Source organism: Pholis gunnellus, assembly GCF_910591455.1.
Source record: "Pholis gunnellus genome assembly, chromosome: 12".
Classification (NCBI taxonomy): domain Eukaryota; kingdom Metazoa; phylum Chordata; class Actinopteri; order Perciformes; family Pholidae; genus Pholis; species Pholis gunnellus.
The window spans coordinates 20,172-48,036 of record NC_136539.1 but is presented as its reverse complement, the minus strand read 5'-3'; the positions used below and the strand labels follow the sequence as shown (position 1 = coordinate 48,036).

Genomic DNA, 27,865 nt, shown 5'->3' with positions numbered 1-27,865 from the left:
TTATTGCAGCTACTATGCCTAGTGCAGGAATATTTGTAGGCCTACTATCTATTTGTTTATTTATTTTTAACATTTTAAGCGTTTATTTAATACATATTTTGAACATTTACTTTAAAAGAATAATTGAATTAATTTGTGTTTGGCATTTGGGCTGAATGTAGCGTGTCCTCAGTGTGTTTTTGTTTCTTTGTAAAATGGGGTAGATAACTCTGGTCCAAACGCCAACATGGTAGGTGGTGGTAATGCACCTTAACGCTGGTTGCCGCCCGCCATCGAACTGCAAAAGAAGAAGAAGAAGAAGAAGAAGAAGAAGAAGAAGAAGAAGAAGAAGAAGAAGAAACCGCTGCCCCTGGGAACGTCATCAGTCCGCGCCGTATCGTGGACACGTGGGACGAAGAGGGAGCGAGTAAAGCGGATACGAGTGAAGAGTCCCCACGTGAATCGGTGTGAACATGGCGTCGATTCAAGAGCCAGAGGTCCAGCTCGCTCAGAGATTAGCTTCCAACGAGAAGCCCATCCGGACTAAGGCTGTGCAGAAGCTGAGGAAATACATTAATGTCAGGTCTCACATCGCGAAAGGTAACGTAGACTGTCCGCGCTAGGCAGCTAGTTAGCTGTGTCAGAGCTTGCTAGCATCAGCTCAAAAGCTAGTAATAAATTGAAATGGGTAGCACGTTAACGAAACATGTATTGTTAATAGCGACTGGTTGGTTCAAACCATAACTGTTTGAAAGGCAATTGGTCCCAGTCTGATGCATGTGTGGTGTTGGTAGCAACACTTGGTGAACACGTGTAGCGACCAGGTGAAAGGCAGTTTGTGTGTAACTAGTTAAGTTAACTAGCTAATGTAACAGTTAAAAGTAATTTGCATTGTCACCACAATAACCAGAACAGTAACAATGTTACAGTATTTGTTGCAAAATATTATTTTATGGTTACATAAAAAAGTTCTGCAGATCTGTAACGGAAGATTTTGTCCACTGTCAAAATATGTTGTAGTTGTCTAGTCCATAAAATGTCTTTCAATGACCGCTGCAGTCAGCAGCATTTGTATGCAGTGTACTCCTGGACTCAGGACATGTCTCTCACAGTCTTGTGTCCTCTTGTGTAGGTGGATTCACAGGTGATGAGCTGCTCAAGCTGTGGAAGGGTCTGTTCTACTGTTTGTGGATGCAGGATAAACCACTGCTCCAGGTATGCTTTGCTACTGTTTGTGTGCATGGCTTACAGACTCATATCATGGGAATTGGAGCTGCTGTGAATACACACAGTGCATTTCATCCATTTTCAGACATACAATTAGTCCACTGTGGCTCAGTGGTAGAGCACGGTCACAGTGCTTCGATTCCTGGCGCCGCTTGTCCATGTCAAAGTGGGCAATACACTTAAGTTAGTTAGAGTCCTGATGTGTAGGTGGCACCTTGCCACCAGTGTATGAAAGTAGTGTTAAAGCTAGTGGTGCAACGGTCATAAAACTCACGGTCTGGATCAAAGATCGGATCAGCACAAAAGAAAAAAAGGGAGCAAATTGATCATTGATGATCCATATTATTGTTTGATTATTGCAGCTGGTCTTCAAGGCTCCAGCCTTTTTCTTTTTGCCACTGTCCCAAAAATCCTTTCAACTGATCTGAAGTCCGTATAAACCATCAAACATTCAAAATGTTATCCTTTTACTTTGTAATAGTCATTTATAATGTTTGTTTTTTTAAAAATAAAGAACAAAATTCAAATAAGGAAATAAAAGATTGTATTTTTATGGATTGAAACAAATCTTGTCATTGGTAGTTTTAATGATGTATTATAGTCTGTTTGGAGAGAGGGGGGGGGGGCGGGGCGACGACGACGACGACGACGACGACAGAGTGTACAGATGTAGTACAAATCACTTTTGAGAACGAATTAAATGATATTTTAAAATATTTCAAAAACGTACATGACGAAGAGATTCTGATCAAATGGACCATGTAACCTATTTTAATCACTCAAAAACATATATATACACAAAGTACTTCAAGGTACTACAAGTACTACCACAATTTCACCTATTTCTCGCCAGGAGAAGGCGAGCAATGTTCTCCGTTATCAATCCCAGCCGCGATCCATGCCGGCATATCGAAGCCGTCTCTCTGCTGTGCTGGTGACGAGCTTCCATGACGAATGAATAATAATTTCAGTTTTGGCCAATGGGTTTGACCCATGGGGGCGGATCACAGCTTTTGATTATTTTATTGGCTTAAAATTCTGTCAAACAACTCAAATAACGAATCACTACAATGCCCAGATTCTTCCGGGTTCAGAACTGTAAGAATTGCGCAAATCGGCCAATCACAGGCTGTTAAGTTCAAATACATCACGTAACACTGAAATTCTGACAAATGAGCCATATTTTACAGGTTTTTATATAGCACAGGCTCTCAAAATGATGCCAAACTGCTGTATTAGATAGATTGAACACTATTAGTGTTAAAAGTGAAATATAGAGTTATATAGTATTTAAAAGTACAATAAAAGAGCTATATTGGCTGCTTCTAAAATCAGAATTGACGTTGGCTGACCAAAGCTGACCTGTACACCGGCATTGATTTCTCAGGCATACTTCACTCTATCAAAGTCAATTTTTTTTTAAAAAGGACTGCTGACATGTTGTGATATGATTTGAGAGAGTTTAAGCCTTGGACTGCATCATTTCAAATCAATAAAAGTGCTTTTCTTTTCAGGCGAACCTGAACATTTTTTATTTGAGCTGTGTGTTATATTCATTCAGCATTAACCAATAACATATACACTGATATGTACATATATTAAAAAACTATCACAAGTGTTAGTTATACCATTGAAATTATTCAAATAGACCTTGTAGTTAGCGAGATAAGCCCCGTAGAGTGTGGGTATGAAATGTTGGAGCGGAGGGCTCAAAATAGGCTTAGTGGTTAAAAGGTCCACGTCCCCAGGAACGAACGGTTCGGCTGATGGTTGCTGTAAATCTCACGGACTGAGCCGCGAGCCGCAAGCCACTTTAAACGTGTAGAAAATGTGCCCTGTGAGGTTCAGCCAGCCTGAGAAGTGTAAAAATATCTTTGCTTCATTATGAAACTGTGTTGGGCTGCTGCAGTCTAGGTAATTAATGGGAAATACTGACCTCAGAATTCTAGTGACGGCATCTTGATGAAGAATGAAAACCTACTCAGAGTCCAAATCAGAGATATTTAAAATTGTCTGTCATAAATCCAAAAGTGTGATTATAACCATGTTCAGTCAGTCACCCCTCTCCTGCCTGATTCGATACTCTGTTCATGCAGTCTTCTTTTTTCTTCTTTAGGAGGAGCTGTCCAACCAAATCTCTACCCTGATCCACAGCTTCCATGATATTGACGGACGTAAGTTGCCCATGTCTGATTTCATAATGTCGTAGGATTTGATATGAGGCACAGTAACGTATCTGTGTAGTCAACAACTGTCAAATCAAATAAAGAAAGAACACATCAATTATATTTTAACATTTATTATTCTCATTTTTCAAATATAACTGGAGGGATTATAAATAATACATAGAAATACATAAATAAATGTTCTTCTGATTTCAAGTAAAATGTCTGGATTAAAAAATATATTGCGTAACAGAATTCATTTTAGAAAAGTTATTTTCACTGAATTGACCTGCAGCTTTAAATTCAGTTCATTCAAGGTGAAGTGAAAAGGCCACAATATATCTTTCTCATCTTCTGAAAGGAGAAATTAGTGTGTGAAGAATTCACCTATGTGAGTCTGTCCAGTCAGTCTAACTGAAGTTAAACATAGCTGATGCAACCCAGTGCTGCACTTTTCATGATGATGCTGTGCCGTTTCCTGCAGAGCTGTTATACCTGGAGAGCTTCCTGCAGACCTTCAGAAGAGAGTGGACTGGTATTGACAGGCTGCGCATGGATAAGTTCTTCCAGGTTAGTGTGAAGAGAATGCTGAATGAGTTTGAGCTTTTTAAAGTAACTGATGCAGTAAGATATTTAACTCTGGCATGAAGTCTTTTGGTTAAGAAATCGTCGATCAGTGAGCCATAAAGCTTATTATTAAACACTGTTATCAGTAATCGGTAGAGTTGAACCGATGCCACTATTTTTTTTCAAAAAAAGTACTTACAATTGAGTACTTGCTAGTACCGATAGGAGTACTTAATAAAAGCATTACAATTCTAACAATGAGTATACTCACGATACCGTTCCTTAGTCAAAATCATATTAAGTTCTACAGAAATGCATGTATCCCAACGGCTTTAGTATTAGACTGCGTGACCACATGTCGCTTTACATTGGTTATTACTATAGGCCTTTTTACACAGGACACATATTGAAATTTCAGGTCTAAAACTTGGCTGAATTCTATTTAGCTGTTTCATTTTTCATGGTCTTGGTATTGTGCATGCAGGCTCACTGTCACCCTCACTGGGACACTTGAATAGAACAGACATACTTTGTGTTAGCATCATCAGAACTTGATCCGGTATCCACTGCTTTGCAGATAACAAGTCTAACCTGTCAAATCAATTCCTCCTCATATGAGTTCAGTGTTGATTTCACGTCCTGCCAAAAGATGTTCACATCTGGTAGCCATCTGAGACTCTATATTGGAAAACCCAGAACAACAAAAATAACACCAGCCAGTAGGGGTGCAACGCATCACAAACCTCACGGTTCAGATTAGTGCTGGGCGGTATACCGTTTCAACCGGTATACCGGTTTCTATTTCCCGTACGATATGAATTTCCACATACCGTCATACATAGCCAGAACACTGCTGACAGTCTTCAACAGGCTGCTAAAGATGATGTTCGCTACCGAAATCTATGGCGGTGGAGCTAGTTATCTTATCTGTATTGAGACGGACCCTTAGTCATGGTCATAACTTTATAACAATTAACAACCCACAACTAACGCTCTTTAACAGAGCAAAACACCACAACACAGCAGTCTGTGACACATAAACAATTTGTAACACTAATAATTGTACATTTATAAAATTTCACCGCCGAACTGCATGCTGGGTACAGCTCACTCGCCTGCTAGCACAACAGTCTGCTAACAGCTGGGAGAGGCTCCGTCCTCCAGTAACGTTACATTACAGAACAGCGATGCAGGATAAACATAGACAGACCGGAGATGCACCGATAGAGTGACACATATGCAACGCTGATTACTGTAATATGTGTGGTATTTGTTATAAATGTACGTTGGTACGTAGAGGGTGATAAGAAGCTGTACTTGGAGGGGCTTAGGACCCAGGGGAATGTAGGTGAAGGAAACGACGGAAGACACGCCACACAAACAGCTGTTCACCGCTCGTCACGATCCTGTAGAACAGATTCTCAACTGGTGGGTAGTCGCGGACCCGTTTTCAGTGGGTCGCGGGCCTTTGCCTTAAAGCAGCGGAGTTATTCACGCTCCTTTCCAGCATTTACGGCACTTGTTCAGCGGTGCAGGAAAAACACAGGCCAATGTGTTGTAAATCACGTCACGTGATGCAGTTTAGCCAATCAAATAAGGGTATTCTGATACGTTTCCTTACTCCAGTGAGATGTACCCACACCGTGACACAGGGAGGAGAGACGAGGAAAGACATCATAGAGCAGATCTCATAAGAATCTATATGTGAAAGTCAAATATCTGTGGTCGATTTTAACAATTTAAATTGCTAAAAAGACCGCATTCCTAAATCAGTGCTGCGAAAAGATAAAAGTGTTTCTTTTCCGCACACTTGAACTTGTGGTGAGGTGTGAGTTCGAAGAGAATACCGTGATATACCGTGGTACCGCTAGAGTTAGGCAAAATATCGTGATATACATTTTTGGTCATACCGCCCAGCACTAGCTCAGATCGTACCGCAGTGTTTGAGTCACGGATCGGATCAGCAAAGAAAAGGGGGGGGTGGACAAATCCATTTATTAATTAAACTAACTTCAAGGACACTGGAAGCAAATAACTTTGGGCTATAGTCTTACATGAAAACAAAAATATTTAAGATAAAAGCAAATGGAAAAAAAAAAAAGATGAGAATAGTTGTCTGGGGAAAAGGTAGCTGTGTGACTCTCACAGAGGGAGCGTGTCTGCAGCACCGGACTTTAAATCTCCCCCTCCTCTCTGATGAAGTGAGCTGTCAGTCTTTTCCTCTTCATCTTCTTACTGAAGTGTTGCGTGAGGGGATTTCTTAGCGTGGCTCAAACACTTTAACCAGATTTTGAAATCCTTTGTTTTCCACAGCGGAGTGTGGCCTCATGTTTGCAGCAATAAAGACCCCAATAGATGCTCTAATAGCTTCTGCCACAAACGGTTTCATAAATGCCGTGATGATACCTTGTTGTGGCTTGGCCCCCGTCGCTGACAGACCAGGCTGGTGGCGCTTCATATGTGTGGACATGCCCGATGTTTAGCCGTTGTTGTATGTCTTTCTCTTTAAACAACGGGGGTCTCTTGAAGCTCCTCCGCTCGTCATGACTTTCACCGTCAAATACTTCTAACCTGCTCCATTCACGTGAACACACTACTGCTTTATATCTGTTCATTGACACTCTGTAAAGATATTTAAAGGCGTATTACCTGAAAATATGAGCGGCAGTAAAACTTTATTTTACACTATGATTAAGTGTGGTTAATCCGCGTTTCACATGTGTGTTGAGTGATCGTTACACCACTAGCAGCCAGGCTCATATCCTGCTGGTATCAACACCTGATAAGAGAAATAAGTAACCAGTAAAGATCAAAACACACATTAAAAAAGGAGTAGCAGAGTACATTTCCTCAAAACAAACTGGGTACGGTTGCACGTCAACACAGTTCCATAAAGATGCCAGCTGTGTAATTTTTAAGTTATGATAATTGAGAGATTTTGGATGTTTAATTTCTTAATAATCCAAATGATTATGTTCCATTCTCTTTTGTTAACAGCTGGTTCGCTTCATGTTCAGACAAACCTTTGAGATGCTGAAGAGGAAAAACTGGGAGAGTAGGTAATGTACTCAAACTTTGTCTCCAAAACCTTTTTGGTCACCTTCACGTCATATCCTTGAAAAGTCAATAACTATGTTGCATGCCTCCTCAGTGCGGTTGCCAGGTTTCTGGAGCTGCTGACAGCACACCTCCTGCAGAGCAGCAGCGGGGCGCCCAGCGGGCTGCAGTTCCACATCCTGGACCTTTACATGACCGAGCTGGCAGCTGTGGGTTCAGCAGAGGTACAGCACCGCCACGGTCTTCAAGACATTCTTGGCCTTTGTGATAAACGGACTGTTGGGGTTTAAGTGTGTCATTGAGTTCATGATGGAGGAGAGATGATGTTCTACAAACACAAAATACTATTTACAAATATCTACAACCATTTATGTGTAATTTGGGATTCTCACAAATGCATGTTCAAATCTACACACTGATGCCAAGCAATTTGTACGCACGCAAAACGGTTAAACCAAAGCACACATCACAATCTGACATCTTACACTGCTACGGCCTTTCCCTTACTCATAGCTCTTCTCCTCATACTTAGTTTGAAGTCAGTGCTTCTCCTGACAGAACAAGCTGAGCTGCCAAATCACAACAAAGGCACACATTTGAGTTCCTGGAAGTAAAAAGCTCTATCCGTCCATTATACTAATGCCTCACATGATCTACAGAAGTAAAGATTGGCTATTTCTGCATATTTGTTCTTAATATCTGGCATTGGTGCCACCGGATCGGATTCTGGTGAAATCAGATGAAATCATGCAGGTTCACCAGAAACTCCTTCAGTTCAGAATCCTTCTACAGCAGAGACCGGTCCACCAAGGACAGACCCAGATCTGGCTTCACTGCAGCCTTGGACCTGCATTCGGAGCTCCGGAGGGAGGAGGAGAGCTCAGCTCCCTGCAGCAGTGTCTCCTCCTCCTCCAGGAGCAGAGCTTCTCCTCTCTGGGAGCAAACACCGGCACCACACTGCTGGAGACCCAGGCCGTATTGCTGTGCCTGCTGGAGGGAAGGGAGGCACGGGAGAACCAGAATCAGGACTGAGTGGGGCAGACTGTCATATCCTGCTGCAGTAGAATGAGAGGTTTTCCAAAGGGACTCTGGTGCTCGGAAACACTACCACTTTAGTCCACAGGGACAAATTCAACTTAAAATGAAAGTTCCTTGTAGTAACTTTAATGTTTTGAGAAAATCCTGTGCTTAGCAATTATCAACTACTAGTAGATCTCTATACACGAATAATTAGATAAATTCAAAGAGCACTGCAATGGCAGATTGACAACTTTAGGCCTCCAAGTGAATGTTTGAAATAACTGGGCAAGAACTGTGTAGAGAAATAAATATAAAATCCTATCAAATGAGTTAATGAAATGACACGACACAATATGCGTGGTTGCTTCTTAAATCTTCTGAAACACTTATCCATGTCTTCCACACCTCGAGACTCAACTACTGCAATATATGTACGACACATCCACCAAAACCATCAACAAACTACAATACAGCCAGAACTCAGCTGCCCGTCTGCTCTCCAACTCCACCAGAGACCACATCACGAGCAAGACACTGAACCTCTAACTGCTCCCCGGGGGCTTCTCAGGGGCAGCCCACTGCTCCCTATACACTAGGGATGGGTCAAATGCAGAGAACAAATTTCCCCACTGCGGGACTAATAAGGGATTGTTTAATCTTAATCACCCCAGTCCTTCAGAACCTTCACTGGCTCCCCATACAGCAAATAATCCAGTTCAAGATTCTCCTCATCACATACTACATCACATACAGCCCTTCACAAACTCGCCCCTTCATACCTTTCTGACCTCCTGCATCGACACGCTCCCAACCGCAACCTCAGATCCGCCGATGCCAACCTCCTTACCCCCCTACTCTGTCCAAGCATCGGACCTGGGGGGACAGGGCCTTCTCCATTGCTGCCCCCACCCTCTGGAACTGGAATTGAGTGGTCTGATGAATGCTGTTTACATCCTAGTTAACAAGATGAGAATGGTTGGAAAACATTTGAAAATGCATTGTGATGCTGACATCCTTTATTCCATTATGACATATGCTGTGTATGTACAGTAGATTCAAGCTGCCTAAGTACAGCCTCACAAAGCCTCTAGCATGGCTGTGGAAGCTATTCTTAGCCACTGATGCTTCCGCTCTAATTATTTTGAGACTTCCACTGTTACAGTACGTTTAGTTTATTTGAATATAACTTAAACTAATTTAAATTTCAAGATATCAAAATAGTTCCAGCCCCTTGCTATGAGGAAATACAATAATGCCACAGTGATCCTTATGTTTCTTTTCTTTTCACAGCTCACTGCTGATCAGAACTTGATATTCATCGAGCCATTTTGCAAAACGGCAGCCAAAACCAAGGAGTAAGTCCACATCAGCTCACCTTTTTCTGCTTCAGTTATTCTAATGCTATCTTACTCTTCAGCAATGTAATAACAGAAATTACAGAGCAATTAAGAATAGAAAATGCCACTGTCATGCAGAACAGGATGTTATGAATCTGTATCCCAAGTCAACATCTGAGCTCTTTATTTTATTGCAAATAGTCTTTCATATTTTCTGTATTTGATGATGGTGCAGGTGGAGTTTTTGTGGCTATTGTGCTGGCGCCTGTCAAATTTCAAAGTGGCTTTGCAGTTTCTGATTGGCCATAGTTGAAAAAAAACCATAGACTCATGTACACTACCCTTCAAAAGTTTGGAATCAGCTGTTCTACTGATGATCTATGGGAAAGGGATGGCAAACTGGTTCATAATTATGGATTTAGAATTCACTCGTCACTCATGCTGATTAACGGGGCTCATGCAGAAACGTCTCTTAATGCACAGCAGGGCGCATGTTCTATTTTCTTAACATCTTAGTTCTGATAGTAAGTTATTTACCTACGCCTTAATAAAGGTGTTGGTAAAACTGTTGGGTTGGACGACTGTGGCTAAGTGGAGAGCAGGGCCGTTCTTCAATCAGAGGATTGGCGGTTCGATCTCCGACTCCACTAGTCGCACGTCGATGTGTCCTTGAGCAAGGCCCTTAACCCCAAAATTGCCAAACTATTGAACGGTTGTTTATGTAATATAAATCTATCATTTCTCCTGTACTTCAAAGGTCCAAGTTGACTAAAGCAGCTTGTTTTTAATGTTAGGTCTTGTGCTTACCACTTTCCATCCTCTCATTCTGTCATCTGTTGCTTCTTTTCCTGTCTGTGTCGCCAGTCGGTCTCTTTTCAGTGCCATCTGCAACAGCATCCTCAGCACTATTATTGACCAGGCCCCTTTCGCTATTGAAGATTTGATGAAGGAGTTGAAAGCAGCTGAGCACTCAGACTCCGACTCGGGACAAGCTTCGGAGGAGGAGGAGGAGGAGGAGGAGGAGGAGGAGGACGACGACGACGACGACGAACTAAATGAGAAGATCAGCAAACCGGTCGCCAAGAAACTGACATGGAAGCAGATAAACGGTACCTTCCCCAAAAAAACGCATAAAATACAGACTGCATGTTTTTTGACCCAAAGTGCACAGGATTAGCTTAAAGTGGACATGTTTGTAAAGGGGGATACTGGAGCCGGAACTGTTGCTAACTTGGGGGCTAATCACCATTACTTTAACCATCAGCTGGCTGACAACAGCAGCAACAGGAACTTAGCTTGGGTCTCCTCAAGGGTCTGTGTGCATTTGTTCACTGACAAATAGACTGTACACACACTCTCTCTTGACTGGACACTTGCTAACATTACACTGAGTTTGTAATGTACTGGTTTAACCCAGACAGACACACTGCTGACAACCTCTCAGCTAATCTAAGTGATGTGATGGAGACTTACTGGGGTTTGTTCTGCACAGACACTGCACCTGGTAATAAATTATGGATTTAACCCGTTTGTGGATCAAGTTATCGTTGCAGCTGAGCGACTTGTTAAGGTGTGTTCACACCAAACGCGATGAACGCGGTGCGAATCACATTCATCGCGTCATTCGCGCTGCCGGTATCGCCGGGGACTATTTGTGTTCATTCGCGTGCATCGCGCTGGATGCGCCAGAGAGGGGGCGCGGCTTATCAGCCTGAAAGCCGTTCAACTGTCCGCCATCAACGGTAGAAAAATAACCTCTATTTCTGCTCAGTACGTGTTGTGGAAGTCCCAGATATCACGGGGAACTAAACGCCGTCATGTCTGGTTCATAACATAGTCCGGAGGAGCTCCGTGCTCACTGTGTCTAGCGAGCCACATGTCGGCTGTTTACTACAGCTGTATGAACACAAAATAAACCGATTTGGCTGTGATTTAACAGCAATAAACCGACAAAAAGGGACTCCGAAATAACTACGTAATGATGCCGATTTGTACTTGTTTTCTCAATGGAGCTCGGATCGATCGGTGCTATGCTAACATTATAGCAGCTCCATCAACACTCACAATAACGTCATATAGACGTAAATACGGTAGCGTCTATTTATTTCATTGTTTGTACCATACGGTTTACACACACACGTATACACATAGTTTGGTCCGGTCTCTACTGATATGAGGTATCGTAGAGCTCCGGGTGAACATAGGCGTTACAGCATTTATTTCCTGATTCAACAAGAGCAGGACTTCACTGATGACAGGGGGAGCAACTCAACGCTGATAGGCTATCGCGCTGGAGCGTCACGCGATTTTTTCTTCTTCTGCGTTTGGGGCGTTTCGGCGTTTTGACGCGTCAAACACGCCGCGCCATCGCGTTCATCGCGTCTGTACATAGACTTTGTATGTAATCTCGCCGCGTTCATCGTGTTTGGTGTGAACACACCTTTAGGCTTAACAAAGGAGAGGTTAATGCCATGCCGGCATATTGGTATCAGGTCCCGTTGTACAGATTTGGGGGGACTGTGGCTGAGTGGAGAGGAGGGCAGTCTTTCAATTAGAAGGTTGGCGGTTCAAACCCCGTCTCCGGTGCTTGCATGTCGATGTGTCCTTGAACAAGTCTTAACCCAAAAATTGCTCCCGTAGGCATAGCATCTGAATTGTAAGTCGCTTTGGATAGCCTCAGCTAAATGACTGTAATGTAATTTGTGTACTTTGTCAAAGGGGCACACAGCGGGTAAAATAAGTATTGTACACGTCACCATTTTTCTCAGTAGATATTTTTCTAAAGGTAGATATTTTTCTAAATGACATGACATTTTCACCAGATGTTGTTAACAACCCAAGTAATCCATACAAAGAAATCCAAACAAATAAGTTCAGAAATTAAATGTGTAATAAAATTAAATGACACAGGGAAAAAGTATTGAACACGCTTACTGAAATTTATTTAATACTTCGTACAAAAGCCTTTGTTGGTAATGACTGCTTAAAGACGCCTCCTGTATGGAGGAAGTAGTCGCATGCATTGCTCAGGTGTGGTTTTGGCTCATTCTTCCACACAGTCTTCAAGTCTTGAAGGTTCCGTGGGCCTCTTCTGTGAACTCTGATCTTTAGTTCTTTCCATAGATTTTCTATTGGATTCAAGTCAGCTGATTGGCTGGGCCATTCTAGCAGCTTTATTTTATTTCTCTGAAACCAGCTGAGTTTCCTTGGCTGTGTGTTTGGATCATTGTCTTGCTAAAATGTCCACCCTCGTTTCATCTTAATCATCCTGGTAGATGGTAGCCGATTTTATCAAGAATGTCTCGGGAAATTCATTCATCCGTCCTTCAATTATATGAAGGAAGTCTACAGCATCTTCATTTGCCTTCGCTAAAGTTTAAGTTCAGTTATGTTCCGTTACAGTTCAGGCTTGCTTTAAGTTAATGTTCACTGCATGTGGAACTTTGTGGACTGTTAACGTTCGTCATTAGGAGGAAAAAGCGTAACGTGATGAAACATGCAGCCCCCCCGTGTTCCGGTTCAGTTCACGCGGTCACTCGTTAACGTTAAACCGGAACACCGGTGGATCTGGTTGCAGGTTGTTGTTTTTAAATCAAAGTAGAATGAGGCGATTTCGTGATAACTTTTATGACCACGAAACATGAGGCCCAGATATGGAGGAGATGATGAGGTCAAAGAGCTTAATGAAGAGGACGCTGTTTGTGTAGCGCAGCTTGATGCAGGGCTGAGATGTAAGTGGAGCTGGGCCTGAATAAAGGTGGAGGTCTAAACAGACGTGAAGGGAGAGCAGTACAGCTTCCTGCTGTCACAGTATTTTAAATACATTAAGGCAGGGTATGCTAAATGCAGCCTCTGCTCCAAGGATATGAACTACAGCAACAAGGGCTTTTACAGTAACAGTGGAAGTCCATTAATCTTAATCTTTGTTTTTTTTTTAACACTCCTCGATCTCATTTTCAAAAGTTAATAACTGAATAATAAATTATTTTTTTGCTTAAAGTAAATGTCTTGTCACTTAATTTTCTTCTCAGAGTACACAGAATGCTACATTTTAAAGCTCATGTTTAAAATAAAATTCTCCCGGGGGAGCATGCCCATGACAGGGTTTCGGGCTTGTCACCTTTTTCACCTCTTGAGTTTGCAGGTATGACTATGATACAATTTGTCATATTTTGTTATTTATCCATGCAATCTTCTCATTATTATTGACAGAGACAGTAAACCGTGTGTCACTGGGTGATGTGAGCAGTAGCAGGTGCTTTTTTTTTAATGTTAATTGTATTGTTTTATTTTTATTTCAGGCAATATACCAAATGAAGATGAGGGTGATGATAGTGATGATGCTGAGCTTCTTCAGGTGGAAGACTCAGACACAGAGGGGTCATGTGATGAAGATGTCGGACAAGTCCTACAGGTGAGGACTTTCTCTCTCTATTTTTATTCATTGTTTTTCTTTTGGGATTTATGTGTTAGTCACACATTTCACCGTTTTATTTTTGATGCATGCCACTTGTTTTATACTCATGTAAGTCAAACTACCTCACAAATGAGTCCTGAAAGCCAGCAATGACTCTGCGTTTTAGTTCCCTCGGCTCAAAGTCAATGGGTTTTAAGTTAGATGCCTGAAATAAGATCTCTGTTAAAACAAGCTTGAGAGATTTTAGCATGTTGTTCCACAACATAAAATACTTTGGTAAATACCTAACTTGTGAATTCTAAAGATTGTACGTGTCTTAAATGAGCGGTAGCTAACAAGTGGCTAAAGGAGACTACATGCTCACTTCTGTTTGGTAGACAAAATATGTCATCCCTGCATCACTCTATGGTTCAGAGAAGGCACGGTAGTTTTATTCAAATTTAGTTTCAGAACAATGGTCGTTGAAAAGTTGTGAGGATGGCACACACCTTCCAGACTTAGTTTATGGACCCCAGATAAAAAAAAGTGCTGTGCTTTTATGCTTCGAACGGCCCGTTCAACATGAATTCTATGGCGAGCAATCTGCAACCCCTCCTGGGTAAACTGTCTGTTAGACCAGGGGTCGGCAACCTTTACTATCCAAAGAGCCATTTTGCCCTATTTACCACCAAAAAAAATTCATCTGGAGCCGCAAAAGCTATTTGATTTCAAATTTCTCGCCACATATCAAGCATACAGGTAAGCCAGCATCGTTGGCAGTGAAAGCAAATTAATATGTCCACGCAGAATTAACAACTGTAATAATTGCCTGAATGATGCCTCTGTCCCATGCTTGTATACATTTATAATATATGCTGCAAACAAATGTATGGTGGGTTTAATGGAAAATCAATTTAAAAACTTCAACGGCAGAACCCCTGTGTGAAGGATGAATGTACTCTGCAAACAGCAGTTTTCGGCTTGTTCAAATTAGCTGAGGGAAGAAAATCCATGCGAAAACTGGTATGTTTTTGAAAATGGCTTGTAGAAATGCAAAGTCTTTTTATTAAAAGAGATTTAAGGAAATTGCTTGAAAGTGTAGCAGCCAAGAAGCTTGATTATTGGAAGTCATTCATTCTTAGGCTCTGATTTTCTGTTTTATGGATCAGTCAAAGTTTCATTGCAAGGTTTCTTTCTGTTCGAAGAAATTATTTGAACAAATATTCATGAGTGTGACTTAGATGGTGGACATTTAAAAAGGTGATGAATTGGTTTTGATTTCTGAGTATTTGTGTGTTTTGCAGTTTAACTATGCCGCCCTGGCAGACAAGCTGTTTGAGTTAGCCAGTCGGAGCAGCACACCCAGCAGGAACAGACAGAGACTCTACAAGATCATCAAAGTGTGAGTAGATGCTGTAACACTACACTTCACCTAGTTTTTTTTCTCAACCACGTAAGGAACTGCAAACTTCGATTGCAGTACTAAACCAGAGATGGGAAGGAAAGCCAGCGCAGAGGCTCCAGATTGAAAGCTTTGTTCGACAACATTCTTGTCAAAGTGAGCGTTCATTTTAGACTGACAGCTCATCAGTACCACAGACTTAATGGATTGGTGGAAGTGCTTTAGCACCCCTGGCTCTCTGGATTATAGGCACCAGAGATCTGATGCTTTACAGCAAACACTTCGGACATAACGTTAGCACCATGGCCTGTTTGAATGAAAGGGCAAACCGAAAGTGGTACAAAGTTTGACCAATCACTACCATTTTAGCTTTGAGAGAACGTGGTAGAATTACCTCAGGGTATCGAGTTGCTCCACACATAAAGTCAGGAGATACTGGTAACCAGATTTTAACTTGGGCAACGGACCTACACAGTTGATAATGAGTCTCTCAAATGGCTCCCCCATTCCAGGTATGGCATGAAGTGGAGCTTGAGGCTTGGTTTGGTTTCCAACCAACTTTTGTGCATGGCAAGAGTGGCAATATTTAGGAATATCACTTTTCCAACCAGGCCAGATGGAATGCTTGTGTGCTGTAATAGGTTCTCGTTATCGGCCACATGAGCATACCATCCTCCCAGTAGTAAGCAACATTGGAAGTACCGATCTCATCTTTAGGCAACACTGCCACAATGCATTTAGCCAAGGAAGGGTTGACCATCTGAGCTGCTATGAGTGGCTCCCTGCCAACCTTTAGCTGGGTACCAGATTCAACAGGTTAGGTGACAAGACTGAACAATGTAACCTAAATGGACTTGGTTACAGGAGAATTAGTGGACAGGTTGCTCAGAAGTTGCAGAAGAATCAGCAGACACAGATTATAACCATGGTTCTGAACTTGTCTGGCTGCGGGACCCACCATCACCCCTTAATGACAATCCGCGACCCAAATCAAGGAACGTTTTCAACGTCTCAAATTTATTTAATGAAAATAACCTGTTCCATGCTATGAAATAACGGGTGTCTATCAGCATTACAAGGCATTAACGCCAAATACTGTTAAGGAGTGTGAATAGATGGCACTCCGCTGCATAAATAATCACCTTCAAAATAAAAGCAACAGATTTTTTTCAGGCAAAGGCCTGCAACCCACCAGTTGAGAATCACTGGATTATAATACACACGAGGTAGAGCTGTAGACATTTCTGTTAGGTCTACCAAATGCCGAAAGTGTTTCCTGCTTATGTTACTCGTGCCCAGACAGGGCAGTGTATTTGCTGATAACCAAATGTTATTAGCAACTCCACAGCCAGTTGGATTATCCATGACAATTGGCACAGGAAACCCTTCCCCTACAGCCAGATCATTACCCAGTATCAAGTCTTCTTGTTGTACAGGAAGCTGAGGGCGAATAGCCACTGCCAAAGGCCTGTAACCAAACCAGACTGCAAATACACAACATGCATTGAGGCTTAAATCCAGGTCAGTCCACGTCCTCGTAACAAAACACGAAAACCTCCAAAATGCTGCCTGTTGGCCTGTGGCACCAACTCATTAGTATGCAAGATGGCTGCTTTAACAACCTCATAGTCAGAGCTTTGGGTGAATGTTAATGAGGAACAGACCTCCTGAGCTTTACCTGTCAGTACACATTGCAATAATAATGTCCAGACATCTTTAGGTCATTCCAAAGTAGTGGCTACATGCTCAAAATGGGGAAAATATTTGTCTCCATCCGTCTCAGAGAAATGAAGAACTCTGCAGCATAGACAGAAGATGTCCGAGCACTAGCAGTGTCAGTTTGTGATCTCAACCTTAAACTCCAATTCCTTCATTTTCTCTTCATGTACTGATGAAGAGAAAATCAGTACATGAAGAGAAAGAGAAGTACTATCCTTTGCTCAATCTCTAGCTGTCTTATGTTGAACTGCAGGTCCAATTCCCCTAAGCGTAGACTGAACATCTTGAGTCTGCAACATCACCCCACTAATTCATTTGTCAAGGAGTACAGTGGCTACCTTACTTCATCTTTTCTGCAAGAAGTCAGAGCAATTCCGTTATGATAATGCTCTGCAAAGCACTGTTACCAAGCTACACACAAACCAGCAGGACAAAAGATAAGACGGCCACAAAAGGGCAGTTCACCTTACTGTAGGCCTACACAAAGCCAAACGTAAGCAATCAAAACTTCCAAAGCACTTGGCTGATTATGATGGGCGGTTACTCCACAACTAGTTCAGGCCACACAGTATAGAAATAACATTAGCAATCCTGCCACCCTTACATGAGACTAGGGCTAATTTTTTATGTTTTTAATCTAATGATTAATTACTCTAAAGACTCTTTTTAAATTCCTGTGAAATATAACTCAAAATACAAATCAATCTGATTATATCTAGTAATCTTTTCTTCAACACAAACCAATGTAAAAAGATTCTTGACCCCATTTGTTCAACTCTGTTTACAAACTCATAAGTCGTACAGTATAAAAAAGTAACGTCTTATTTATTCAGCCCTTTGCCCACTGTTAACCCCTGGTTAGTCTGTAAACTGTGATGGATGTTAGTGTGTTCAGACACTTTGGGTAGAAATTTTACAGCTTCTCAAAGTTTCAGTGCGTGTCTAGGTTGTTTCACACCAATGAGCTTCTTGACAAGAGAAAGCCAAGCTACTATTATTAAGGACAGGCTCATGTGAACAGACACAAACTTATCAAAAGTCTCTCCAGCTGTTAAAGCCGACTGAAAGCTGATCAGAGCCGCCGTCATCAGAAACAGACGTCTCTTCACGTGACGCAACTAAGGAAAGGAAGTCTCATCTCTCTTAAAATATATTTCCTAGTTTCCTCTCTCCTCGCATGGTTTCCTTGCATCTCTTCATGCATTCCTGGTTGGAGGGACTAAGACGCAAGGAAAGGACGCAAGTGAGGGAAACGGGGATGCAATTAAGAGACTTGGGATGATATTTTTTTTCCTGAGAATGCCTCATGATGAACAACAAATCTCTATTGAAATCGGCAGGAGCAGAGCTAGTTAACATTAGCAGCTCGGCTAAATACCAGATCTAGCTCAATTATAACGTTATCATATTTGATTCAAATTAAATTGTAGTTTTTGGGGAGAGACTTGAATGAATATAGTTGTTTTGAAGGACGTGTTTTAACAGCTATACGCAAATGTATGTATCAGAAATGATATCGTAAAGGAAAAAATGGTATCCGAACATCTCTAATACTGCACCATGAATGATCTCTGCCTCAATCTGAACTCATCAATGTTTTCTTCTCTGACCCTGGTGTGTTGAATGGCAGACTGCGTGATCTGAATGAAGGTAAGAGTTGATGATCGCACCCTTTTCTTCACATTCGGTTTAATATTTATGAAAACGGAATTGTTCTTGATCTTTGACCTCGTCCTGTCTCCTCCTGAATTTCCTCTCAGGCATCTTTCCTCAGGATGAGTATCCAGAGGAGGTCTCCACAGATGAGGATGATGACATGTTTGGCAGCAGGAAGAGGATGAAGAGAGGAGGTCGCTTGGAGGATAATGATGAGGGGCTGCCAGGAGCCAAGAAAATGAAAGGTATCCCATGTTGGCACATTTACCTCCTGCCAATGCAACATTTTTAAATCTGCTGTTGAATTTATGGATCTCTGATAACCGACAAGGGCAGTTAATCAAACAAGCAGTGGCGACTGGTGGAACATTTTCTAGGTGGGGCTGTGCCACATCCAATCAATTTCAGCAAACATCCCAGTATGATTTAATGCAAAAAAATGAAGGTATCAAACACACATTACTACTTTGCAGTTAAATATTTAACATTTATTCCAACATGAAAAAAAGCAGTAAATAACACTGACAAACTTTCTTATTACCCTCACAGGTAATTCAGTATAATCTATCTATCTATCTATCTATCTATCTATCTATCTATCTATCTATCTATCTATCTATCTATCTATCTATCTATCTATCCATCTATCGAACATGTTTATTTATTATGATACCCCTATGGACCTTGTTTGTTGGGGAAACCAATAGGGAAGTAAACATGAAGTGCAATTAGGAATAATGGTGTTCGATTAAACTGAGTTTTTTTTACCAGTCTTTTTTTTCAAAGCAGTTTTCTGTATGCAGGTGTTATTTTGTGTTTTTTCCGGATCTAAAAATGGTGTATTTGAATGTGAACAGTGTTGACATTGAATTAAATTGGGTTCAGAGCTCAATGAGCTCAATTATATTCATTTGTGATGATGTTAGTCCACATTTCACATAGTGAGACCATTTAAAAAAAAAAATAAATTAAACCTGTTGTGACCTCTAGGATAAACACAGCCTGATGAAACCTAACGAGCACAAACTAGAGACCCTCGGAGCATTCAGGACATTCAGACGATGCAAAAGTTTAAAACAAAATAATCGGGTGGTTTGCTTCAGTTGCAGCATTGAGTAAGATGGGCCTGCATGTGTCTTATGTTTCAGAGGTCATTTTATGCCATTTAATGTAGGGCTCTTGATTCAGAGGAGACACTACCAGGTAGTGATGAAGCTTTCCATCAAATTGTTTCACTCATGGGCCAAAGCTTCATTTGCTCTACTGCGCCATCAAGTGGACAATAAATGTAAAACAGGCTGAGTGATTATGACACCATGGCTTTGGTGTGTGTGAAGCTTTGAATTGAATAAATGAATGCTCGCGAGGCTTCGAACGTCACCACACACGTAATCAACACGAGCCTCGATACGCGCTTCACAAAAATCTTTCTGGATTACTCGACAAGACGCTTCGAAGCCGCGACACGGAAGGACACATCACTACTACCGGGTCACTCATCATCACTTAAGGAGGGATGCTTGCCTTGTTAAACTGACCAAATATAATTAGCACCACAGGTTAAATGACAACCATACCTGAACATAGCGCTGCCTGTAACTGTTAAATGTCCTACATCTTTTCCCTGAGTCTGTTTTATGAGAAATGGAGAATGGAAAACTACATTTAGTCTCCTTGCAAAGCTCTTCATTTAATGACAAATATTTGATCTGATCTGTGTCTCTGCTCCTTCAGGGGGGAAAAAGGAGGCATCCACACCCGACAAGCAAAGCAAGGATTCAGTGAAAGATGACAATGAACCAGCTGACCTAACTGCAAATGAAAACAAAAAGAAGAAGAAGAAGAAGAAAAGGAAGAAGAAAAAGAAAGCTGTGCAGGATGGAGATGCAGACAGATCTGGACAGGAACAGACTGTGGCTCAAGCTCAAAGTACAATTAAAGAGACTGAAGGAGGTCTGGAGTGTTCACAGAAAGGAAATTTGGAAAAGGAAGCACAGACCCACAGCGCCCTCACATCTCTAAAAGTGTCTGAGGCAAACACTCCAGAGAGCCATTCAGAAACTCTGCTCCTCTCTGAAGTAAAGAAACGGCCTACAGTTACTGTCACTGAAGAAACCAGCCAACCCACTGACTGCACGAGTGACAACATGCACCAATCTGTAAAGATCAGAAAGAGGGAGACTTCTGACGTGACTGAGGCAGCAGAGGAGCAGCAGGCTCCTGTTGGAACAGAGCCAGAGATGTCCTCCGAAGCCGATGCTACAGTCTCAGGGAAGAAGAAAAAGAAGAAGGGCCTGAAGGTGAAGTTACAAACAGATGAGATGGTGGCCAAACTGCAGCTCAATGCAGAAGCAGAGATCATTCCAGTAAGTTTTGAGGAGTCGGTAGAAAAAACCACTGCAACGACATCTGAAACTGATTCTCCAACACCTGCCAAGCAGAAAAAGAAGGGCCTAACAGCTGAGAAGAATCTCAAGGAGGTGCAGGTCAATGGTGTGAGCACAGAAGTGGATTTCCCATCAACACCTTATTCAGAGGGAGGTGGCCCAACCACTGGACTTGAGAAGCTTACTGATTCCATTAGCCCATGTGATAAGAGTAAGAAAAAGAGCCTCAAGGCTGATGAAGGACCAAAGGTTGAGGAACAATTCGAGGAAGAGGGAAAACACACCAATGCTGAAGTCGGATCAGTTGTTGAGGAAGCGTCACAAGATGCCACCACAGCGCCACTTACAAAGAAGAAAAAGAAAAAAGGCAAGCAAGAGGATGCATCACTTGATGAAAACACTGAAATCCAACTGAACAAGAAGAGGAAAAAGAACCTGAAAGAATGTCCGACTTCAGTGGAAGAGGAAGCAGCGGCTGTGGAAACTCGTCAAGCCGTGGATGCTGAGAAACTGCCGTTTAAGATCACCATGACAATACCAGCAAAGAAAAAGAAGTTGGCAGCAGCCCAAGTGGACGTAAAAGATAAAAGCCAGTTGCAGGTGGTTTGCAATGTTGATGCAGAGCTCACATCGGGTGAAACTGAAGTGGTCTCTTCCGCCGGGAAACCGAAAAAGAAGAAGAGGAAGATCCCTGTGGTCTTTGAGTATGAGGTCGATGAGCTGGAGGTGGCTGTTCAGGAGGCTACAATGATCAACGGGGTTCTGGAAGTTACCCAGAAGTCCAAACCAGACAGTGTGAGTGTTTAATAAGGCTAAAGGGTTCAGACGAGATGAGACTGAACTGCCTGACTATCTGATAACACTGAGACATAACTCACTTGTAAATAAATTTTCCGTTTCAGGATGTTGGAGAGACCTCCACTCCTCTTCGCACTAAAAAGTCACAAAAGAAGGCGAAGACTTCCTCCGGGTCGGCGTCTGACTTCTTCACCTTTCAGAGCAACGCCACAGTCCCAACACCACTCTTTTGCAAACCCAAGGGGAGCCCCAGCACCCCACTGTCCAGCAAGAAGGTAAAAGTAAAGAACAGTCAGAACTAAGCACCAAAGAAATGGTTTAACAAACCTTTCGAGGTAGTGTGAAATGTAATAATTTGCAGGTTTTATGGTGTTCACTCATTAAAGATGGCAAATGCAGACCTTATGCCCTCAATGTTGCGTCAAATTTTCCTTATATAATATTGATATTTTTCAAGGTACTCAAACTGAAAGTCAGAAATTCCAGTATTGTATTCCAATACTGAGGTCACAGATGGAGCTAAGCAATGGGTAACATCCGTAGACTGGACGACACGTCTCCACTTCCTTCCACATTACAAAAGTAAAGCTAAAGTAACCGGATAATGGCCCTTTGGTCATTTGAGGCCAGACACTGCCCGTGGATCGTGGTATTTAGGTCAACCGCCCGACACAGTTTTGAGCAAAGCACGGTCACAGCTTGTTAGCGTGAGCCAGCTGGCTCTGCTACTACTTCTCTCAGAGCAGCTGTCAATCATGACGTCACACCTCCTTTGTTACCCTTGAATAACTATTTAAACCAGACTTAACAGAAGAACACTTGAACATACATCAGCATGATGAACAAGAAATGACAATGTACTTTCCGCTAACATGGAGGGGGTGGGGTTTATGACCTATACAGCAGCCGGCCACCAGGGGGTGAATTAGATGTTTTGGCTTCTCTTTTAGGGAGTGGTCATGTAGCTTTGTGTTACATTTTATTTGTATTTAAAGTGCTGTACAAATAAAGTCAGATTTTTAAAAATAGCCTAACAGTAAAGCTTATTTATATAGCACTAAAATTAGGATAAACTAAGACAGACAGATGTTAAAATTAGCTTTATTATAATTAGGGACCGAGCAACCGACAACGTCGGGCCAGCGAAGGCCCTATTGAAATTGTATGGGGTCAATTCACATGTCCAATTCCGCTAGATCTAAAAAAAAAAAACTCTCAGACCCCTAAGCTCCGCCTACTTAGATGTGCCACCATTTTGAATTTAGTGAAAAACACATTTTTGCAAACTCCTCCTACATGCTGGGTCCGATTGCTACCAAACCGATTGCTACCAAATTTGCAAATTTGATATCAAAAGCTTTTTGATATCTTTTTGCGTTGACAAGATATGGACCAATAAACTTCTTAGGGATGTGGCTTAATATCAATACGCATCATTTCTCAACCATTTGTCCTAAAATCACCAAATTTTCAGCATATGTGCACATCCGCATCCTGTAACATACCCTGAGATTTTTTTGCGTTCAACCACTAGGGGGCGCTACAGTAAACCCGCGAAGTTGTGCTTTTTGTCACTTTTTTTCATTTTTCAGCCTTCGCACTTTAAGGAACTCCTACAGAATTCAGGATGCTTTTAAGACCTTAAATCTAGAGTTTTCGTGGAAGAACCTTGACGTGGCGGCCATTTTGCCTCATTGGTTATGAAAAAAGAAGTTGTTATAACTCCAAGGTACATTATCCAATCCGCACAAAACTTCTTATGCATGATGCTAATTAAAGCCTGAACATACGTGAATGAACACAATTTCAATAACTCATAGCCCCGCCTACTGGCTAAAGGAAATGTGGTTTAGTGGGTTGGGATGCTCAAACTCATGGAACTTTGTACATGTGTCGTAGGTCATAGGAAGACAGTTTATATGGGTTTTTGGCTTGGCAGTTTTAAATTGCCTCTATAGCGCCCCCTACAATATTTCAAAAGAGCAGCCCCAGCGCTATGTTTCAGCTACATGTATGAAACTTGGTAGGCACATGTATCCTATGGAGACTTAAAAATAAGTATCTCGGCACCATGCTCTAAACCCTACCGGAAGTCGGACATTTTCATTTTTGTGTCATTTTTCCATAGATTTTGGCCTATTTCTAGTCGCTATACTTTAACAAACTCCTCCTAGGGACTTCATCAGATCCACTTCAAATTGTGTCAGTACAATCTCAAGACCGTTGTTATCAAAAGCTTTACGTTTGACGGAATGGCTTAGCCGTAGCGGGCGGCTACTTTACGTGATTCCCCATGAAAAAAGCTAATGTAACTCCGCTGGACTTGTTCCAAACGGTCCCAAACTTCACATGCTTGATAACACTCATGCCCTGAGAATGTCCAGAAGCTCATTTTCACTAATGCTCACAGCGCCACCTGCTGGCGAAAGATAATTGCGTTTTCTGACAAACACCATCCGAATTACCTGACTTGTACACAATGTGGTTTACACTTGATATGTAGCAACATAATGCATGTTTGCGCATCTTTTGTAGACAAGAAGTGGTAAACTATTTGCAAAGCATAATTTCCCGCATCAGGCGGTCAACGCAGGAAAATAACGTAGGACTCGCGGTCACGTTGTCAACAGTCGCGGATGTTCTCGGCCGCGCAGGCCGGAGTCCCGCCAGCACCCCGACATGCTGGAGGATGTGAGGGCCCGTTCATTGCTGCTCGCAGCTTTAATTAAAATTATAATTGCACACGTACTAGATAATTTATACAAAAGTCTGTTAAAAAGATATTGTTGTCCTCACTCAAATAGTGGGCTACTTGGTAGAGCGCCACACCTCTAACCTCTCAAAGTCGTCTTCATCAGGTCGGCTTTTCCCTGCAGTCAGAGCCTCACTATTTTCTTAATCCAAAAGAGCAACAGGTCTGCTTAGTTAAAAAAATATGACAGTACTACGTGTTGTAACACGTGATATTGGTTTTCAAGCGTGTTTGTATGGACAGAAATCATTTAGAAAACGGTGCTGAAACTCTGGACGGAGATCGTTTTAGTTTTAAAACTCTGGCTTTAAACAAAAATGTATTGGTGTGGATGGAGCCCTACGGCTTGCCCTTCTAGCAAGAGACTGTTTGCCCAGCTGTGTGAGGATGGAGACACACACAGCTCTCACCCACTATAAACGTTTTTGTGACATTGATAGTGTTTTGGTAGGTACATTTGTTGAGCATGATGGCAGATGGTAAAGGCTGATGGAGGAAAACCTTGTCAACATACACTCTAGGTGTTATTCCTTCATTTCTTTTTTTCTTTTGCTGTGGTGAGTTTGTGTCTAGGCGACAGTGGCTCAGTGGTAGAGGGGTCCTTCAATCAATCAGTCCATGTGTCCTTGGGGAAGACAGAATACTGGGCCTTAGGTGCATGTTTGGGTATGAATGGTTAGATAGTTCTGATCGGCAGGTTAGCTTGAATGGATGAATGATGACATGTAGTGTTAACGAGCTTTGAGTGGTCAGAATACTAGAAAAGAGAGAGCAAGTACAGTCCATGTACCATATCAGATGATGCTCTCAGCACATTTTAGAGGTATTGGAATGGAAATATGCTCCTCGGTCCAGAGCTTTATCCAAACCTGACTATTTTTTTATCAACTGATTCTTTAGTTTACAGGCCTGTTAATTGGTGGAGTGGAAGTATAGAATCTACAAAGAACTAAGAAGGTACGATAATATGATTCATTTGTTGCATTTTTGGGAGAAAAAAAAATTCCACAGCAGATGTTCTACCGATAAATTTATCAGATTTACTCCTTTTATTTCTATCCTAGAATAAATGAAAACTATTATTTGTTATGTAACAGTGTGTGACTTCTTTTCTATGTTTGTATTTCACAGAAGAGTCAAACTCCCAAATCATTATCCAAGAAGGTGACCTTCGGTCTCAAGAATAATAAGACAGCTGGTAAGAAATGGGACACTATTTGATATTTAGAATAGTTACTAAAGTTGTTTTCTATGTTAAAAAATTGGGATCACTAGTCAAAACATAACTGACGTATTTAGAGCAGAATGCAGTATGACAGGATGAAAAAGTCTCCAGTTCATTTTGCAAAATGTAGCAATTGGAAAGAATACGCTCTTTGGATGGATCTAGTTGTGCAGTAGAAACAGACAAAACAATGGTGCTAAATACAAATCTACAGAGTACAAACTCACAAGAAAATAGCATAAAAAGTCACAGAATCAAATAAAAAAAAGGCTGGTTTAATTAGTTTTAGTTGAATTGAAAGCCGTGGTTTAAATTTTTTTACCCTCAAAACCAAATAATATACCACAGGACAGTATTCTAGTAATTCTGACATTTGCGCGAACAAGAGTTGATACAATTAATTGATTAGTAAAATGTACAACAATTTAGAGTGACAAATTGTTTATTTTTTTAATCCTTAAGAATTTACTGATTCTCGCTTATCGACTATGAATACATGCCAGGTTTTAGTTTTCTATGCTATTGAATTGAAATTCTTGGATTTAGACCAAACGGGCATCACCTTTTTCAATCAAAAGATAATGAGTTACTTAAAAAGAGTGATCAGTGAATTGGTAATTAACATATTATGTTGCAGTCCTAGTACAAATGCCAAACCTTAACTACTATCAAATGTATGCAGCTGTGATGATTATGCAGCTCATTTAGTTACCATGACAACACGTTAGCTTGTCAGCATTATGAGCAAGTGGGAGTGTTGTTTTTCTCCCCATGGATGATGCAGAATGACATCACCAAACTTGTCCAATGAAATGTTCTCCTGTTGGTTTGCATGATGTCATGTTACTGCTCTGTTGGTTACAGGTCATGTAACGGTATGTACTGATGTTCTGTTGGGACATCAGTAGAAGGGTTCTGAAAGCTGCAGCTGTTTCATTTAGAAACTTGTTTTCCTTTTGAAAACTACTAAATGGACCTTGTGGTCAGATCTTCTCAACTGCTGTTTCCAAGGTCAAGAACAATCTTTTGGACCTCAGTGTAGTAGTGTTCCAGCTGTTTGTTGTGGTTGTGTAAGGTTCATAATAATAATGTATTAAACAGGTTAAATTGGGATTTGTTATGTGGGATGTTCCAGGGGATCCTCCTACTTTGATGCTTTTAATGCACTCTAGCACCTTATTTACATTAAAAGGATTATTGTATAGAAATAATATACTTTTTACTCCACTACATTTAGCTGCCAGCTTTAGTTACTTTGCAGATTCAGATTTATAAAATAATTAATTCAAAATACAATTAACTTATAGATTAATATTATTAGATTAAACTTCCCAGCAGTATATAAAGTCATTAAAATGAGCTCCACCATTACAACATTAAGATGTTAAACACCTTTGAAACCCTGGTTATATGTTCACTAAATCTCTTACTTGTTGTTGTTGTTTTGGTGGTAACAGCTTTTGTAACTACATACGATTTACTTTTCCGTGTCATGGTGCAGAGTTTCGGAAGACTGATCGCAGCCTCCTTGTGAATCCAGACAGCGTGTTACGAGTGCCCTTTGACCCCAAACAGAAACCCAAGTTTGGGGTCTTGAAGTCTCCACCCACACCACTCACTGCCAGAAAGACCCCCAAGGCCAACAGGAAGACCATCACCAATACTCCAAAGAGTACGCCTAAACGACGACCCTCGGCAGCAGACTTCTTCTAACGCTGAGGGGCTGTAGAAAGACGGAACGCTCTCTGTGAACAGACTGATTTAGAACACGTGCCCTTTTGGAGAGATATACACAGTGGTATTTTTACTTGTATCTGATATCAGTGGTTTTTTTTTTTGCCTCATTGAGTGGTTCAACGTTTTGATAGTTACTCATTACAGTTTTTCCAATGTAATCAACTTTTCAGTTAGTGTGATTGAGTTTGATACAGCACATGTCAAAATAGATTATATTTTGGGGGGGGGGAATGTATTTTTAAGGAGAACAAAATGGTAAACCATCAACAACTGTACTACATCTTTTCATTACTTCAGTCAAATTCAAGACCTCTTGATGCAAACATAAGACAAATGTCAGAGTAAAAATAAAGAGTGGTAAAGTGTACCTCTGTTTAACTTGGATCATTTTCTCATTAAAAAAGTGTGGTACGACCAAAACCATTTCAGACCATCTTCAGC

At 41.4% G+C, this 27,865-nt stretch overlaps 1 protein-coding gene across 1 annotated transcript; it reads left to right on the top strand.

Annotated features, from left to right (window-relative positions):
* Positions 1–381: 381 nt before the first annotated feature.
* rrp1 (ribosomal RNA processing 1) lies at positions 382–27,865 on the top strand. The gene is made up of 16 exons (XM_079170753.1): positions 382–579; positions 1,112–1,194; positions 3,323–3,380; positions 3,856–3,941; positions 6,936–6,997; positions 7,090–7,219; positions 9,306–9,370; positions 10,217–10,461; positions 13,654–13,766; positions 15,053–15,150; positions 18,500–18,519; positions 18,630–18,770; positions 20,260–21,707; positions 21,815–21,985; positions 25,594–25,660; positions 27,189–27,865. The coding sequence occupies exons 1-16, from the start codon at positions 453–455 to the stop codon at positions 27,398–27,400; spliced, it is 3,126 nt and encodes a 1,041-aa protein (XP_079026879.1). The 5' UTR covers positions 382–452; the 3' UTR covers positions 27,401–27,865.